Source organism: Schistocerca cancellata, chromosome 1 (genome assembly GCF_023864275.1).
Source record: "Schistocerca cancellata isolate TAMUIC-IGC-003103 chromosome 1, iqSchCanc2.1, whole genome shotgun sequence".
In the NCBI taxonomy this organism is placed as follows: Eukaryota; Metazoa; Arthropoda; class Insecta; order Orthoptera; family Acrididae; genus Schistocerca; species Schistocerca cancellata.
Genome location: NC_064626.1, coordinates 1,146,618,752 through 1,146,633,277, shown reverse-complemented (window position 1 = coordinate 1,146,633,277; position 14,526 = coordinate 1,146,618,752). Strand labels below are relative to the sequence as shown.

General features: G+C 43.6%; 1 protein-coding gene across 1 annotated transcript in view; it reads left to right on the top strand.

Annotated features, from left to right (window-relative positions):
* LOC126092951 (forkhead box protein O) overlaps positions 1 to 14,526 on the top strand; it is a 678,190-nt gene that overhangs the window by 551,702 nt on the left and 111,962 nt on the right. The window contains exon 2 of the mRNA XM_049908686.1: positions 10,801 to 10,983. Within this exon, the coding sequence (XP_049764643.1) occupies positions 10,801 to 10,983 (183 nt within the window). The remainder of the gene's footprint in view (positions 1 to 10,800; positions 10,984 to 14,526) is intronic.

The following is a 14,526-nucleotide window of genomic DNA, read 5'->3' as shown; positions in this document are numbered from 1 at the left end:
TAGCAGTATAATCAGTAGTAATATTACATCCATTAAATAAAATGACCGAAAACATTCAAGTTTAAATGCTCTTCAGAAGCGTTAAAGGCATCTAGTAGGGTAGAATTGAGCAGCCGCTGATTCTGTAGCAATTTGTTAAGAACTTGACCCTCTTCCTGCTAAAATAAGATTGACAAACGTCAGATAAGCAGTAAATTTACAATGAAGAGTGAGTACTTTAAAACAATTCTATTTTGAGGAACACTATCATGTTCAAAACCAGTTAAAGCAACAGCAACAGGTATTGTTTTCGTCTTAAAGTGATGGTGTGTACCAATCACATATCTTAAATCTTCCAGGTTTACTTTAAGTACATCAACTTTAATTTTAACAGCGTCTGTAAATCTCAGACGATTAAAACTAATCTTATCCATATTTTTTACAAAAGTTCTTCTCTTAACATAACCTGTTTGAACAGCGTCTAACAGAAATTAATCTGCTTACATTAGAAAGGAGCTAAACAGTTTTCAAATAAATGTCTGTTGAGCGTGTAAGCTTTTTTTCGTTTCTTATATACGTATTTTGCCTGTGTTGTGTAGTGTGAACTGTAGACCGGGTCCAGAGTGTCAAACAGCCTAAAATTCACAATCGACCTGGCCGATGTACCAAAACAAAAAGATTGACGAAAAATCTACGCGTCCTGCCACCTGACTTATTTTTCTAAGTATCTTTTCCGAATGCTGGGTAGTCCCTCTTGGATGTCCACTCCGACATTCGTGCCCCCTCCTTGTCCAGTCACATTTTTTTCTCGGACACTAGTGATAACTTCATTTACAAGACGAGAAACCTTTACGTTCCTCACTTTCTTAACAATCACCTGAACTGTGCCTCCATACACACTAAGTGATCAAAAGCATCCGGACACCTGGCTGAAAATCACTGACAAGTTTGTGGCACCCTCCATCGGTAATGGTCGAATTCAGTATGGTGTTGACTCACCCTTAGCCTTGATGACAGCTTCCGCTCTCTCAGGCATACGTTCAGTCAGGCGCTGGAAGATTTCTTGGGGAATATCAGCCGATTCTTCGCGGAGTGCTGCACTGACGAGAGGTATCAATGTCGGTCGGTGAGGCCTGGCACGAAGTCGGCGTTCCAAAACATCCCAAAGGTGTTCTATAGGATTCTGGTCAGGACTCCATGCAGGCCAGTCCATTACAGGGAGGTTATAGTCGTGTAACCACTCCGCCTCAGGCCGTTCACTATGAACAGGTGCTCGACCGTGTTCAAAGATGCGATCGTCATCCCCAAATTGCTATTCAACAGTGGGAAGCAAGAAGGTGCTTAAAACATCAATGCAGGCCTGTGCTGTGATAGTGCCACGCAAGACAAGGGGTGCAAGCCCCCTCCATGAAAAACACGACCATACCATATCACCACCGCCTCCGAATTTTAATGTTGGCACTACACACGCTGGCAGATGACGTTCACCGGGGATTCGCCATACCCACACCTTGCCATCGGATCGCCACATTGTGTACCGTAATTCGTAACTCCACACAACGTTTTTCCAATGTTCAATCGTCCAATGTTTACGCTTCTTACACCTAGCGAGGCGTGGTTTGGCATTTACTGAATGAACTTTTGATTTAACGTGTGTGCAGTGACAGCATCAGGTCAATACATGACTAACCAGACAGTTTTCAAATAATTATGAAAACAAATGACTGACTAAGAAAAATGTGACTCTGAGTAACATTACGCCACAGGCAATATGTTGAATCAATTGTAACAATCAAATCAATGGCAAAACTACTGTTTCATCATTCAGAACCTCTCCACATGCTAGTAAAAATCAGTAAACCGTTTGTCGTTTCATTATTAATACACAGCATGACAGATATATCCTACGCTCTATCAGTATTCAATTTTTTTATTTTTTTGAGTGACTCTTGTGTCAGGACACGTCCTTTAATTACTGCGTAGCAAATAAAGCGACGAAGTGTTAGATTATAGAGGTCCCGACACTAACGCAAAGCGCTAAAGTTTTGTTGTTGTTGTTGTTGTACAGCTGGCGTTGCTTAACCAAATTCATGGTGTGATCCACACGATAGGCTACAGTTCGCATCACAAACTATTACTTCACTGTCCTCGAGAACGAATATTGTATGACTTAGTCAGTCATCAAAGATTTGCGAAGATGTTTCACAGGTCTGAGGCCTTACGAGACGCCGCACAGTATTACCGACGGAAGGCCATTCTCGTCTTTCACTGTCAGCCCACACCGCTCCACGCAACAAAATTCTTCTGAGCTGCTCTTAATATTATCTCTGGCAGCTACTTCGCAGCCTCTAGTGCCGCAAATGAAAGTACCCAGTTCTCCGGTCGCCCGTGCACTGTGTCTGCCGAAGGGCCATCCGAGTATAACCAAGAGCTGTCTCAGAGGAGGAAATAAATTATAAGGTACAACACGGCTGAAGTGTCTTTGGATCTCCACTAATTAGCGAATTTTTTTCCAGCGATTCCAGAGGTCACCTTCCTTGTGCGTAAGAATACCGTATTGTACTTGACTTTTAATTAAGGTTCAGTTTCTTAATAGCTCCGAAAGAACAATGGGGAATTTCTACAGTGTACATTGCATCAGTGCAAAGCCACGACGCCTGTGAGTGTTCCGTTAAGGTCATTAAAAGATTTTTTCTTCATTCTAAGTTTACCTTGACTTCAAGCTTATAACCTTTTTCAGATATAAAGCAACTCAATGTAGTTGTTGGTGCGTTTGTTACGTTAATTTTCTACACCCGGTGAATGGGTGTTTCTCAGAAACTGCGTATCTTTCGAAGGCGAATCCTGTGCGTCCGCATTCCACTCTACCCTGAAAGTGTGTGTTCAGATTAAGGAAACGTTCCCTGCCATAAGTGGAACTTCTTCGCCATCCTCAATCGACACATGACTTCCTTTCAGTTTTCACTTAATTTGGATCTGGAGTTTTGTAAATAGTAGGGTGCATTCTGGGTTCCGTATGTGTTGATGTCTCTTCTGTACAATTACATCTACATCTATACTAAGCAAGCCACTTCATGGTGTGTGGCGGAGGGTAGTTCTTGTACCACTGTCACTTTTTGCAGTCGCGAATCATAAGCGGGAAGAAAGATCGCCAGTAAGGCTCCGTATGAACTCGAATATCTCTAATTTTACCTTCCTTGTATTTTCTCGAGATGTACGTAGAAGAAAGCATTGCGTTGGTTGGCTCTTCTAAGAGCGTATGGTCTCGGAATTTTGCAGTAAACCGTATTGTGACGCTGAGCGTCCCTATTGAGCATATGCCACTGGAGTTAGCTGAGTGTGTCCGCTACGCTTTCGCGCTTACTAAATGAACCTGAAACGAAACAGGCTGCTCTTCATTGTATCTTCTCTATTTCCCTTATCAGTCCTATCGTGTACTGGTCCCAGACCGACGAGTAGTACTGGTCGAACTAATGTTTTGTAAGCTACTTCCTTTTTGGGTGGGCTACAATTCCTGAGGATTCCTACACTGAATTTAAATCCGGCATCTGTCGTACGTCTTACCTGCGATTAGTCTTTTGTGATCATTCCACTTTAAATCTCTCGATACGCATTCTCCAAGCTATGTATTTAATGGATGTGACTGCTTCCAAACATTATAGCGGTAAGAAGTGCAATAGTATCGAAGGAAATTGACGGAGATCCGAAATGTGAAATGATTTGGGTGAAGGTCGCGGTTAAAGCAGGCTCAGACATGGTAATTGGATGTCTCTATAGGCCCCCTGGCTCAGCAGCTGTTGTGGCTGAGCACCTGAAGGATAATTTGGAAAATATTTCGAGTAGATTTCCCCACCATGTTATAGTTCTGGGTGGAGATTTTAATTTGCCGGATATAGACTGGGAGACTCAGACGTTCATAACGGGTGGCAGGGACAAAGAATCCAGTGAAATTTTTTTAAGTGCTTTATCTGAAAACTACCTTGAGCAGTTAAACAAAGAACCGACTCGTGGCGATAACATATTAGACCTTCTGGTGACAAACAGACCCGAACTATTTGAAAAAGTTAACGCAGAACAGGGAATCAGTGATCATAAAGCGGTTACGGCATCGATGATTTCAGCCGTAAATAGGAATATTAAAATGGGTAGGAAGATTTTTCTGTTTAGAAAAAGTGACAAAAAGCAGATTTCAGAGTACCTGTTGGCTCAACACAAAAGTTTTGTCTCAAGTACTGATAGTGTTGAGGATCAGTGGACAAAGTTCAAAACCATCGTACAATATGCGTTAGATGAGTATGTGCCAAGCAAGATCGTAAGAGATGGAAAAGAGCCACCGTGGTTCAACAACCGAGTTAGAAAACTGCTGCGGAAGCAAAGGGAACTTCACAGCAAACATAAACATAGCCAAAGCCTTGCAGACAAACAAAAATTACGCGAAGCGAAATGTAGTGTGAAGAGAGCTATGCGAGAGGCGTTCAATGAATTCGAAAGTAAAGTTCTATGTACTGACTTGGCAGAAAATCCTAAGAAATTTTGGTCTTATGTCAAAGCGGTAGGTGGATCAAAACAAAATGTCCAGACACTCTGTGACCAAAATGGTACTGAAACAGAGGATGACAGACTAAAGGCCGAGATACTAAATGTCTTTTTCCAAAGTTGTTTCACAGAAAAAGATTGCACTGTAGTTCCTTCTCTAGATTGTCGCACAGATGACAAAATGGTAGATATCGAAATAGACGACAGAGGGATAGAGAAACAATTAAAATCGCTCAAAAGAGGAAAGGCCTCTGGACCTGATGGGATACCAGTTCAATTTTACACAGAGTACGCGAAGGAACTTGCCCCCCTTCTTGCAGCGGTGTACCGTAGGTCTCTAGAAGAGCGTAGCGTTCCAAAGGATTGGAAAAGGGCACAGGTCATCCCCGTTTTCAAGAAGGGACGTCGAACAGATGTGCAGAACTATAGACCTATATCTCTAACGTCGATCAGTTGTAGAATTTTGGAACACGTATTGTGTTCGAGTATAATGACTTTTCTGGATACTAGAAATCTACTCTGTAGGAATCAGCATGGGTTTCGAAAAAGACGGTCATGTGAAACCCAGCTCGCGCTATTCGTCCACGAGACTCAGAGGGCCGTAGACACGGGTTCACAGGTAGATGCCGTGTTTCTTGACTTCCGCAAGGCGTTCGATACAGTTCCCCACAGTCGTTTATTGAACAAAGTAAGAGCATATGGACTATCAGATCAATTGTGTGATTGGATTGAGGAGTTCCTAGATAACAGGACGCAGCATGTTATTCTCAATGGAGAGAAGTCTTCCGAAGTAAGAGTAATTTCAGGTGTGCCGCAGGGGAGTGTCATAGGACCGTTGCTGTTCACAATATACATAAATGACTTGGTGGATGACATCGGAAGTTCACTGAGGCTTTTTGCAGATGATGCTGTGGTGTATCGAGAGGTTGTAACAATGGAAAATTGTACTGAAATGCAGGAGGATCTGCAGCGAATTGACGCATGGTGCAGGGAATGGCAACTGAATCTCAATGTAGACAAGTGTAATGTGCTGCGGATACACAGAAAGATAGATCCTTTATCATTTAGCTACAAAATAGCAGGTCAGCAACTGGAAGCAGTTAATACCATAAATTATCTGGGAGTACGCATTAGGAGTGATTTAAAATGGAATGATCATATAATGTTGATTGTCGGTAAAGCAGATGCCAGACTGAGATTCATTGGAAGAATCCTAAGGAAATGCAATCCGAAAACAAAGGAAGTAGGTTACAGTACGCTTGTTCGCCCACTGCTTGAATACTGCTCAGCAGTGTGGGATCCGTACCAGATAGGGTTGATACAAGACATAGAGAAGATCCAACGGAGAGCAGCGCGCTTCGTTACAGGATCATTTAGTAATCGCGAAAGCGTTACGGAGATGATAGATAAACTCCAGTGGAAGACTCTGCAGGAGAGACGCTCAGTAGCTCGGTACGGGCTTTTGTCAAAGTTTCGAGAACATACCTTCACCGAAGAGTCAAGCAGTATATTGCTCCCTCCTACGTATATCTCGCGAAGAGACCATGAGGATAAAATCAGAGAGATTAGAGCCCACACAGAGGCATACCGACAATCCTTCTTTCCACGAACAATACGAGACTGGAATAGAAGGGAGAACCGATAGAGGTACTGAAGGTACCCTCCGCCACACACCGTCAGGTGGCTTGCGGAGTATGGATGTAGATGTAGATGTAGATATCATGTAATCGTGTGGTAATGGGTCCCTCAGCGCATTTATGCCCAATAAGTTACATTTCGCGTTTCCTGCACTAAGACTTGATGCCCTGCCGGCGTTTCTCCGTTTCGCTACAATTTTATAGCGTCGAGACGTCTCTGTATACAACAGTATCATTCGCGAAAAATCTCGTGGTACTAGCGAAGTTATACAATTGGTCATCTATAAATATTCACAAAAGTAATGGTCCTGTAACACTCCTTTGGGGGACTCCCGAAGATAAGCTAAGGCGGAACAAAACAACAGAACGAGCTGGAATACTTTCCTCCTGACGATACCTGTAATATAAAGCTGCTGAGTCCGTGGCATTCGGAAGGACAAAAATACAGCTTCATGTCCATTCATTATGACATACATTTAATATGTATTCCTCTTTTAAAGCGACTAGTAATGATAGAACTGTTAATTTTCTTTTCTTCTTCGAGAAGTTAGTTGTTTGATGCGTGTGGCTATCAGGAACGGAATCCATACGGCTCGAACTTGACCTGCAGGTAACGATCCCATGTCACTGCTGTAGTTTCGACCACAGTGTCTCGTGTGCAGAGAGAACCTCGTACGTGGAGGGTGTTTAGTCAAACCGTATTCTGAGCTCAAACATAATGAGGTATCTCGAACAGAATGACCTCATCCTTGCCAACCAGCATGGATTCCGAAAATATCGATCGTGTGAAACTCAACTCGCACTTTTCTCGCGTGATATACTGAAAGCTTTGGATCAAGGCAGGCAGGTTGATGCGGCATTTCTTTATTTCCTAAAAGCATTTGACTCGGTACCACACCTACGCTTATTGACGAAAGTATAATCATATGAGATATAAAGTGAAATTTGTGACTCGGTTGAGTAATTTTTGGTAGGGAGGGCGCAACTTGTTATCTTGGATGGAAGTCATCGTCAGGTGTAGACGTACGTTCGGGTGTGCCCCAGGGATTGTGTTGGGACCCTTGCTGATCATGTCGGATATCAATGACCTTTCAGACAATATTAATAGTAACCTCATACATTTTACAGATGATGGAGTTATCTATGATGAAATACTGTCTGAAAGAAGCTGCATAAATATTCAGTCAGATATTGAAAAGATTTCAAAGTGTCGAAAAGATGGCAACTTGCTTTAAATATTCGAAAATATAAGTCTGTGCACTTCATAAAACGAAAAAAAATTAGTATCCTATGACTATAATATTAGTGAGTCATTGTTGGAATCGGTCACTCAATACGTGGGTGTAACAATTTGTAGCGATATGACATGGAATGATCAGATACGCCCACTCGTGTGTAAAGCAAGTGGTAGACTTCGGTTTATTGGTAAAATACAGGGAAAGTGCAATTAATTTACAAAGAAGACTGCTTAAAAATAACTTGTGCGTCCGGTTCTAGAACAGTGCTCAAATGTGTGGGACTCGTACCAAATAGGACTAATAGGAGATATTCAACATATACAGAGAAGAGCAATCACAGGTTTATTTGATCCGTGGGAAAGTGTCACAGAAATACTGAAGAAACTGAACTGGCAGACTCTTGAAAATAAACTAAAAACTATACCGAGAAAGTCTAGTAACAAAGTTTCAAGAAGATGACTCTAGGAATGTACAACAACCGCTACGTATCGCTCACGTACGGATCTTGAGGATAAGATCAGAATAATTACAGCACGCGCAGATGCTTTCAAACAATCATTTTCCCCGCACCCCATACGTGAATGGGATGGGAAGAAACCCTAATAACTGGTACAATGGGACGCGCCCTCTGCCACGCACTTCACGGTGGTTTTCAGAGTATAGATGTAGATGCAGAAACAGCGTGGATTCCGTGTCCATTGACAAAGAATACGAGACTTTAGCTGGCGTTAGTCCTAACATTCTACTGGATGACTGTTTCGTAGAGCCCGAGATAAAGTGTATTAGAAGTGAGAAAGTGTTAGACCAAGCCAGGGAAATTCGAAATCAAGAACAGGGTGACCCAGTTGTTAAGGCACTGTTAGCATTTGCCGGAGGAGTGTGCGTACATTTCAGCACCGTCGTCACGGCTTACATCCTCCAATGATTTCCAAAAAGTCTACAACCATAGCCGCTACCATGTTTAACTTACCTCTCTGTTGGCTGCAGTTCCTCCAGCCAAGAAACCAAAGGGTGTAATTGGGAATGAAAAGCATAGCACCGCTTGACATTTTCCAAACTCTCGTAAGGTATTTGATAAGTGGAATCTCCCTTGGCAGATAAATAACATCCTAAAACTAAGCGGGATTCACACAACGCATTTTTGTACTATGTATGCGTTCGTAACTTGCTGAGCTTGCAGACTCGTTTAGTACTGTGTCGTAATTACAGCAGCGAGAAATATTGATCAGGCGCTGACGGCCCGCAACACGAACATCCTTAATATTTCAGAAACTGTTCATGGTATTGAAAGTACGTTATCTTCAAGTGATGGAAAGGAAATGGGGAAGCATTTTTCAATACTTAGCTCCTTTAAAAACAGAAATACTGAAGCAACATTTCTGGACGACAGTGTATTTTTGGTAATACTATTCGATATGTAGAGATTAGAGCAGAACTCCGTCTTCAGGCCACAAGCGGTTTATCAGGACCATTCGACCGCCGTGTCATCCTCAGTGAGGATGGGGATAGGAGGGGCGTGTGGTCAGCACACCGATCTCCCGGTCGTTATGATGGTTTTCTTTGACCGGAGCCGCTACTATTCGGTCGAGTTTTTGCCATATGTAGAGATTAGTGGTCCAGTAATATGGTAGTTACTAATGTTTGCAATGAAACGTAACGAAAGTGGATGAGACTTTTGTTGTGTAAGAGGCCGTCACCTATCAGAGAGAATTATTTGTTAATTCTTTGTTGAGTAGAGCGAAGTTCAAAGAAAGGCCCGAAACGTACACAAAAGTACAAGCATGTTAAAGGATGAAATACTTCCTCTGTAATCTTGATCATTAAAGAGAACCACTACAGCTGTCCTGATACACGTTTATCGTGTAACGACCTGTTTTGTTTGTTAGATCATCATCAAGTTGTCGAGTTGTACCAGTGCCATGATTTAAGAGGTCTTGTTAACGATACGTAAGACAAACAGACTCTTAAATCATGATATTCGGACCACTCGGCAACTTGAAGATGATCTGACGAAAGAAACCAATCGTGACAACAAATGTTTATTAACACAGCCGTGGTGGTTCTTATCGTCATTAATACAAATTGCTGTGTAGATTTCTGGATATTTTGATAATCTGCGAGTGCTCCGTAGGCAGACCGCGAGGAAATAGCTATGCGGTGTCAGCCTTCCTTGGCTTTGATTTCTCACATGTTCCGGCTGTTACTGTCAGACCTTTTCACATTTCTACATACGTCACACCAGGTTACTTGTATTCTCAGGTGATATCGAGTGTCAAATAGTAGAACGTCCTGTTGCTAGCAGTTGCTATAAATACAAACTCATCTCGCGCATAATGACTTGCTGTCGGCCTTTTATTTGCAATCTGTACAAAGAAATATTAGAGCTCTTTGTTCTACAGGGTGACAATTATTGAGCTATATGGGAAAAAACGTAAATTAGTTACCAACTACGGCGTTCACACACTTCATTCAACATGTAAATGTCACTACAGATATTCGGATTCAGTTTACGACAAGTTCGATATGCCTGCCATCATTGGCGATGATTTGGCGCAGACTAATATCGAAATTCTGTATGACCCGCTGAAGTGTCGGCGCATCGCTGCTGTCGATGACCTCCTGAATGGCTGTTTTCAGCTCAGCAATGGTTTTGTAGTTATTGCTGCACACTTTTTTCTTAATATAGTCCGACGAAAAGGAGTCGCATGTGTTCAGATCCAGATAATATGGCGGCCAATCAAAGCCCATGCCAGTGGCCTCTGGGTACCCCAACGCCAGTATGCAGTCTCCAAAGTGCTCCTCCAGGACCTCACTCTCCTGCTTCGACGGGGTCGCGCTCTGTCTTGCATGAACCACATCTTGTCGAAATCAGATTCACATTCGATAATGAGGATGTAATCATCTTTCAGAACCTTCACGTACCGTTCGGCAGTTACCGTGCCATCAAGGAATATCGTACCGATTATTCCGTGACTGGACATTGCACACGATAAGGTCACCCGTTAGAGTGAAGAGATTTCTCGATCTCGAAATACGCATTCTCAGTCCCCCAAATGCGCCAACTTTGCTTATTGATGAACTATCCAAATGGAAGGGTACTTCGTCGCTAAACCAAACCATACTAATTCCCATCATGCCCCACAGCCTAACACATACCATTCAGAAGTTATGACGATTTTATTTCATGTAGTTCATAATTGTCACCCTGTACATTAATATCTTGTCTATTCCAGTGCGACACACAAGTCTTGCCTATTGTTTAACGCGTCGCACAACTGTAACCTGCCGTTAAATACAATGAACATTTGCCATATGACGTTAAACAGTGAGTGATGGTACACAATTTCCTCGCGCTGCTTGTGTGCGCGTGTTGTTTCGTATACTGAGTGTTGTTTTCTGTCTGCCCGCAGAACTCGATCCGGCACAACCTGTCGCTGCACAATCGGTTCATGCGCGTGCAGAACGAGGGCACCGGCAAGTCGAGCTGGTGGATGATCAACCCGGACGCGAAGCCCGGCAAGAGCGCGCGCCGACGCGCCACCTCCATGGAGACCTCCAAGTTCGAGAAGCGACGGGGCCGCGTCAAGAAGAAGGTGTGTGTCCCGCTTTTTCTGTCTGTCTGTCTGTCTGTGTGGCGCCGCTCGCAGTGCTAGAGGCGTGACTGATGGAGGCGCTCAGGGTCGCAGGTGTTAACCACGAGCTCTTCACGCGGGAGGGACATTCGACAGTTAGAGAGACAAACTGATATAGAAATGAAACAGTGTGGAAGAGAAGTTTCGCACTTGCATGGCTTGAGCTTGGCTTCACTGGTATGAGCTGACAACAGCTGTAGCAGAGTGTGCCCTGCAGAGTGAAAATCTCGTTCTGGAAACGTACCCCAGGCTGTGGCAAAGCCATGTCTCCTCGTCATCCTTTCTTCCAGGCCTGTAAGTTCTGGAAGTATTGCAGGAGAGCATCTGTGAAGTTTGGGAGGTAGGAGACGAGGTACTGGCAGAGTTGAAGCTGTGAGGACGGGTCGTGAGTCGTGCTCAGTTGGTAGAGCACTTGCCCGCGAAAGGCAAAGGTGCCGAGTTCGTATCTCGATCTGGCACATAGTTTTAATCTACCAGGAAGTTTCAAAAATTGTTTTGTTTACAACCTCAATATTGCATCTACGATGGCGTATCCGATTGAAATTTCCACGTTACTTGAAAAACGCTCAGTGATACTTTTTTATGCTTTCTGAAGATGAAAAACCGGCTAAAATCTCTTCTCGAATGATGGTACGCGAAAGTTGCATGAACTGCGGGAAGTCTTATAACTGAGTAGAATACTTCAAAAACCGTCGAACCTCAGTGAGAAACGTCCTGGCCGGCCAGTTGGTGTTCCAGCTCCTTCGCTTGAAACTCGTATTAACGCCATTATTCGTGAGAACCGACGTAATACCGTTGAACGTATTTCAAGAATAGTTGAGAGGTAAGTGTTGGCAAAGTTCGTAATGTCATCAGTAACAAGATGAAGTACAGAAAAAAAAGTGCAAGGTGCGGAGAGAGACTTAACGCGACACACAGAAAGAGAAGACTAAAAATGTAGAGGCTTCTTAGGATGCTATAAAAGGGAAGGTGACTCTTTCGTAAACAAGACTTCAAGGTCTGATGAAACTTGGGTTCATCATTTTGAACCAGTGTCCAAAAGACGAAGCACGGAAAAGAAGCACACAAGCTCAGCTGTCCGAAAGAAATTCCGGACACAAGAGTCATTTTAAGCGTCTTCTGGGATCCACATTGTGTCGTCTTCCCTAAAAATTTGGAAGATCAGCGTACGACAAACAGTGCCTACTACTCAGACATGCTGATGCGCAGAGTAAAGCTAGCAGTGAGAGAAAAACGTGGAGGATCTCAAAGAAAGGCACGATGTTGCTCCATCACGATGTTCGCTCTCCCACCGCCCAGCTGACCCAAGAAAACATTGACAAAATGATTTCGGAGACGCTACCTGATCCTCCCTACAGGCCAGATTCGGCTCTTTCGGATTTTCATTTTTTCGGTCCACAACAGGAGGCAGTACGTGGAAAAAAAATTCAGCAACAACCAAGAGGTCAAAGATCGTTGGAACATGCGTGATAATATTGGTTCAGAAATGGCTCTGAGCACTATGGGACTTAACATCTTAGGTCATCAGTCCCCTAGAACTTAGAACTACTTAAACCTAACTAACCTAAGGACATTACACACATCCATGCCCGAGGCAGGATTCGAACCTGCGACCGTAGCAGTCCCGCGGTTCCGGACTGCAGCGCCTAGATAATATTGGTGGGGATTATGTTCAGAAGTAGTGAAAATCTCATTTTCTAAAAACACAGTTATTTTCTATGCCAGTTTGTCTCTCTAATCACTGAATGTCCCTCGCACTGCGGACGGTTTCGGTGGTTCTAGACTTTCGAAGAGCTGTAAAATATAGCTTCCTGGCTACACCTTTCCAATTCAGTCACATGTGACCTGCTGTGTGATTGGATTGAAGATTTCCCAGCAAACAGAACACAGCTTGTGATTCTTAACGGACACAAGTCTTCAGTTGTAAAATTAGCTTCCGGTTTACCCCAAGGGAGTGTTATAAGAGCGTTACTTTTCACAATATATACAAGACATCGGAAGCAACATGAGGCTTGTTGATGTTGATGCTGTTGTATGCAGAGAAGACCGCAGCGCTTGGAAATTGTATCGCAATGCAGAGACACCTGCAGAGGATCGACTCTTGGTGCACGTAGTGGCAACTGACTCTCACAATAAACAAATGCAACATATTTTTAGTAGACAGACAGAAAGACACTTTACTTTATCATTACACGATGCAGTGACCGCAAGCAGTTACGTCTGCAAAATTTAGGGAGTACACGTAAGGAGCGATTTGAAGTGGACAACCACATAAAAGTAATCGCAGGTAAGACAGAAGCCAGAGGTTCATTGGAAGGGCCCTCAGGAAATGTAGCCTGTCAACAAAGGAGATCCGACCAATACATGAATATTGCTCATGAGTTTGGGAGCCGTACTAGATAGGAGGTAGAAGGAATACAGAAGATGCGAAACAGATCAGCAGGTTTCGTTACAGGCTTATTTCATAAACGTGAAGCCAACTGTAGCCAATTCCAGCGGCAGACGATACGAGAGAGGTCTTCTGCATCTCTGTTTGGTTTACTATTAAAATTCCGAGAGCTATGTCTCTAGAAATGTCAACCAATATATACTCTACGTATACATCGCGAGAAGACCGTGAAGGTAAAAAGGAGCTCACACATTCGAGTAGAACACGAGAGGGAAGAGTCAGTGACACAGTAACTACGCTCCGCCATTGAGCGGACTACAAATGTAGATGTACATGGTCGTCCTGTGCCCTGCTGCCAGGGGGGAGGGTGGATATTTATAATCCTCCAATCCTCCTAAATGGGACGTGTAGGGAACCGGCTAGCTGGCCTAAAGAGATTTTGATTTTCTACAGTGAGTAGTGATTTTCAACATCCGGTAGAAAGAAGTTCTTGATGATAGGAACCAACACCGTCTAGAGAAGGGCTGTTACCGCGAACAGGAACTGGCCAGTGCAAATGCCAACATACTGTTCCCGATTAAGAGTGACTGAAAGGTGTGAATGTTAAATATATCCGAGCAGCGCTTTTGGAGCACGTAGAATCTCTGAATCAGCCGACGGCCGATAAAGGACTAGGAGGAGATGCGTGTAGGCCACTGCACAGGGCGTAGTTGTGTGTTGCCATTGCCTTGTTCTGTGTTGTATGCTTACTGTTTTAGCACCAGCGGGCGAAAAGCTAGTCGTGTCCGTCCCTGGATCGGTTTGCTCATCTATCATCATCATCTGTTGCAAACAGTCTCAGAGATTTTGTATAGGATTAAGACCGGGTGATTTAGCGGACCAGTACAAGTGCCACAGACTGCTCGAATGTTCGTCAGGAGAGGCATGTGTGCGTGCAGTCCTGTGAACACGACCATTGTTACATTGAAGTGTCCACGGCATACTCGCCAAGAAGCTGTAGAGTTACGGGCAACAGTCGGTCACCGTGAGTAGGAAAAACACGCAGAAAGCATGGTCTGCAGTACTCCTTCCACACACTGTGGCTTAAATGCCTCAGTGGGTGTCAATCCAGTGGA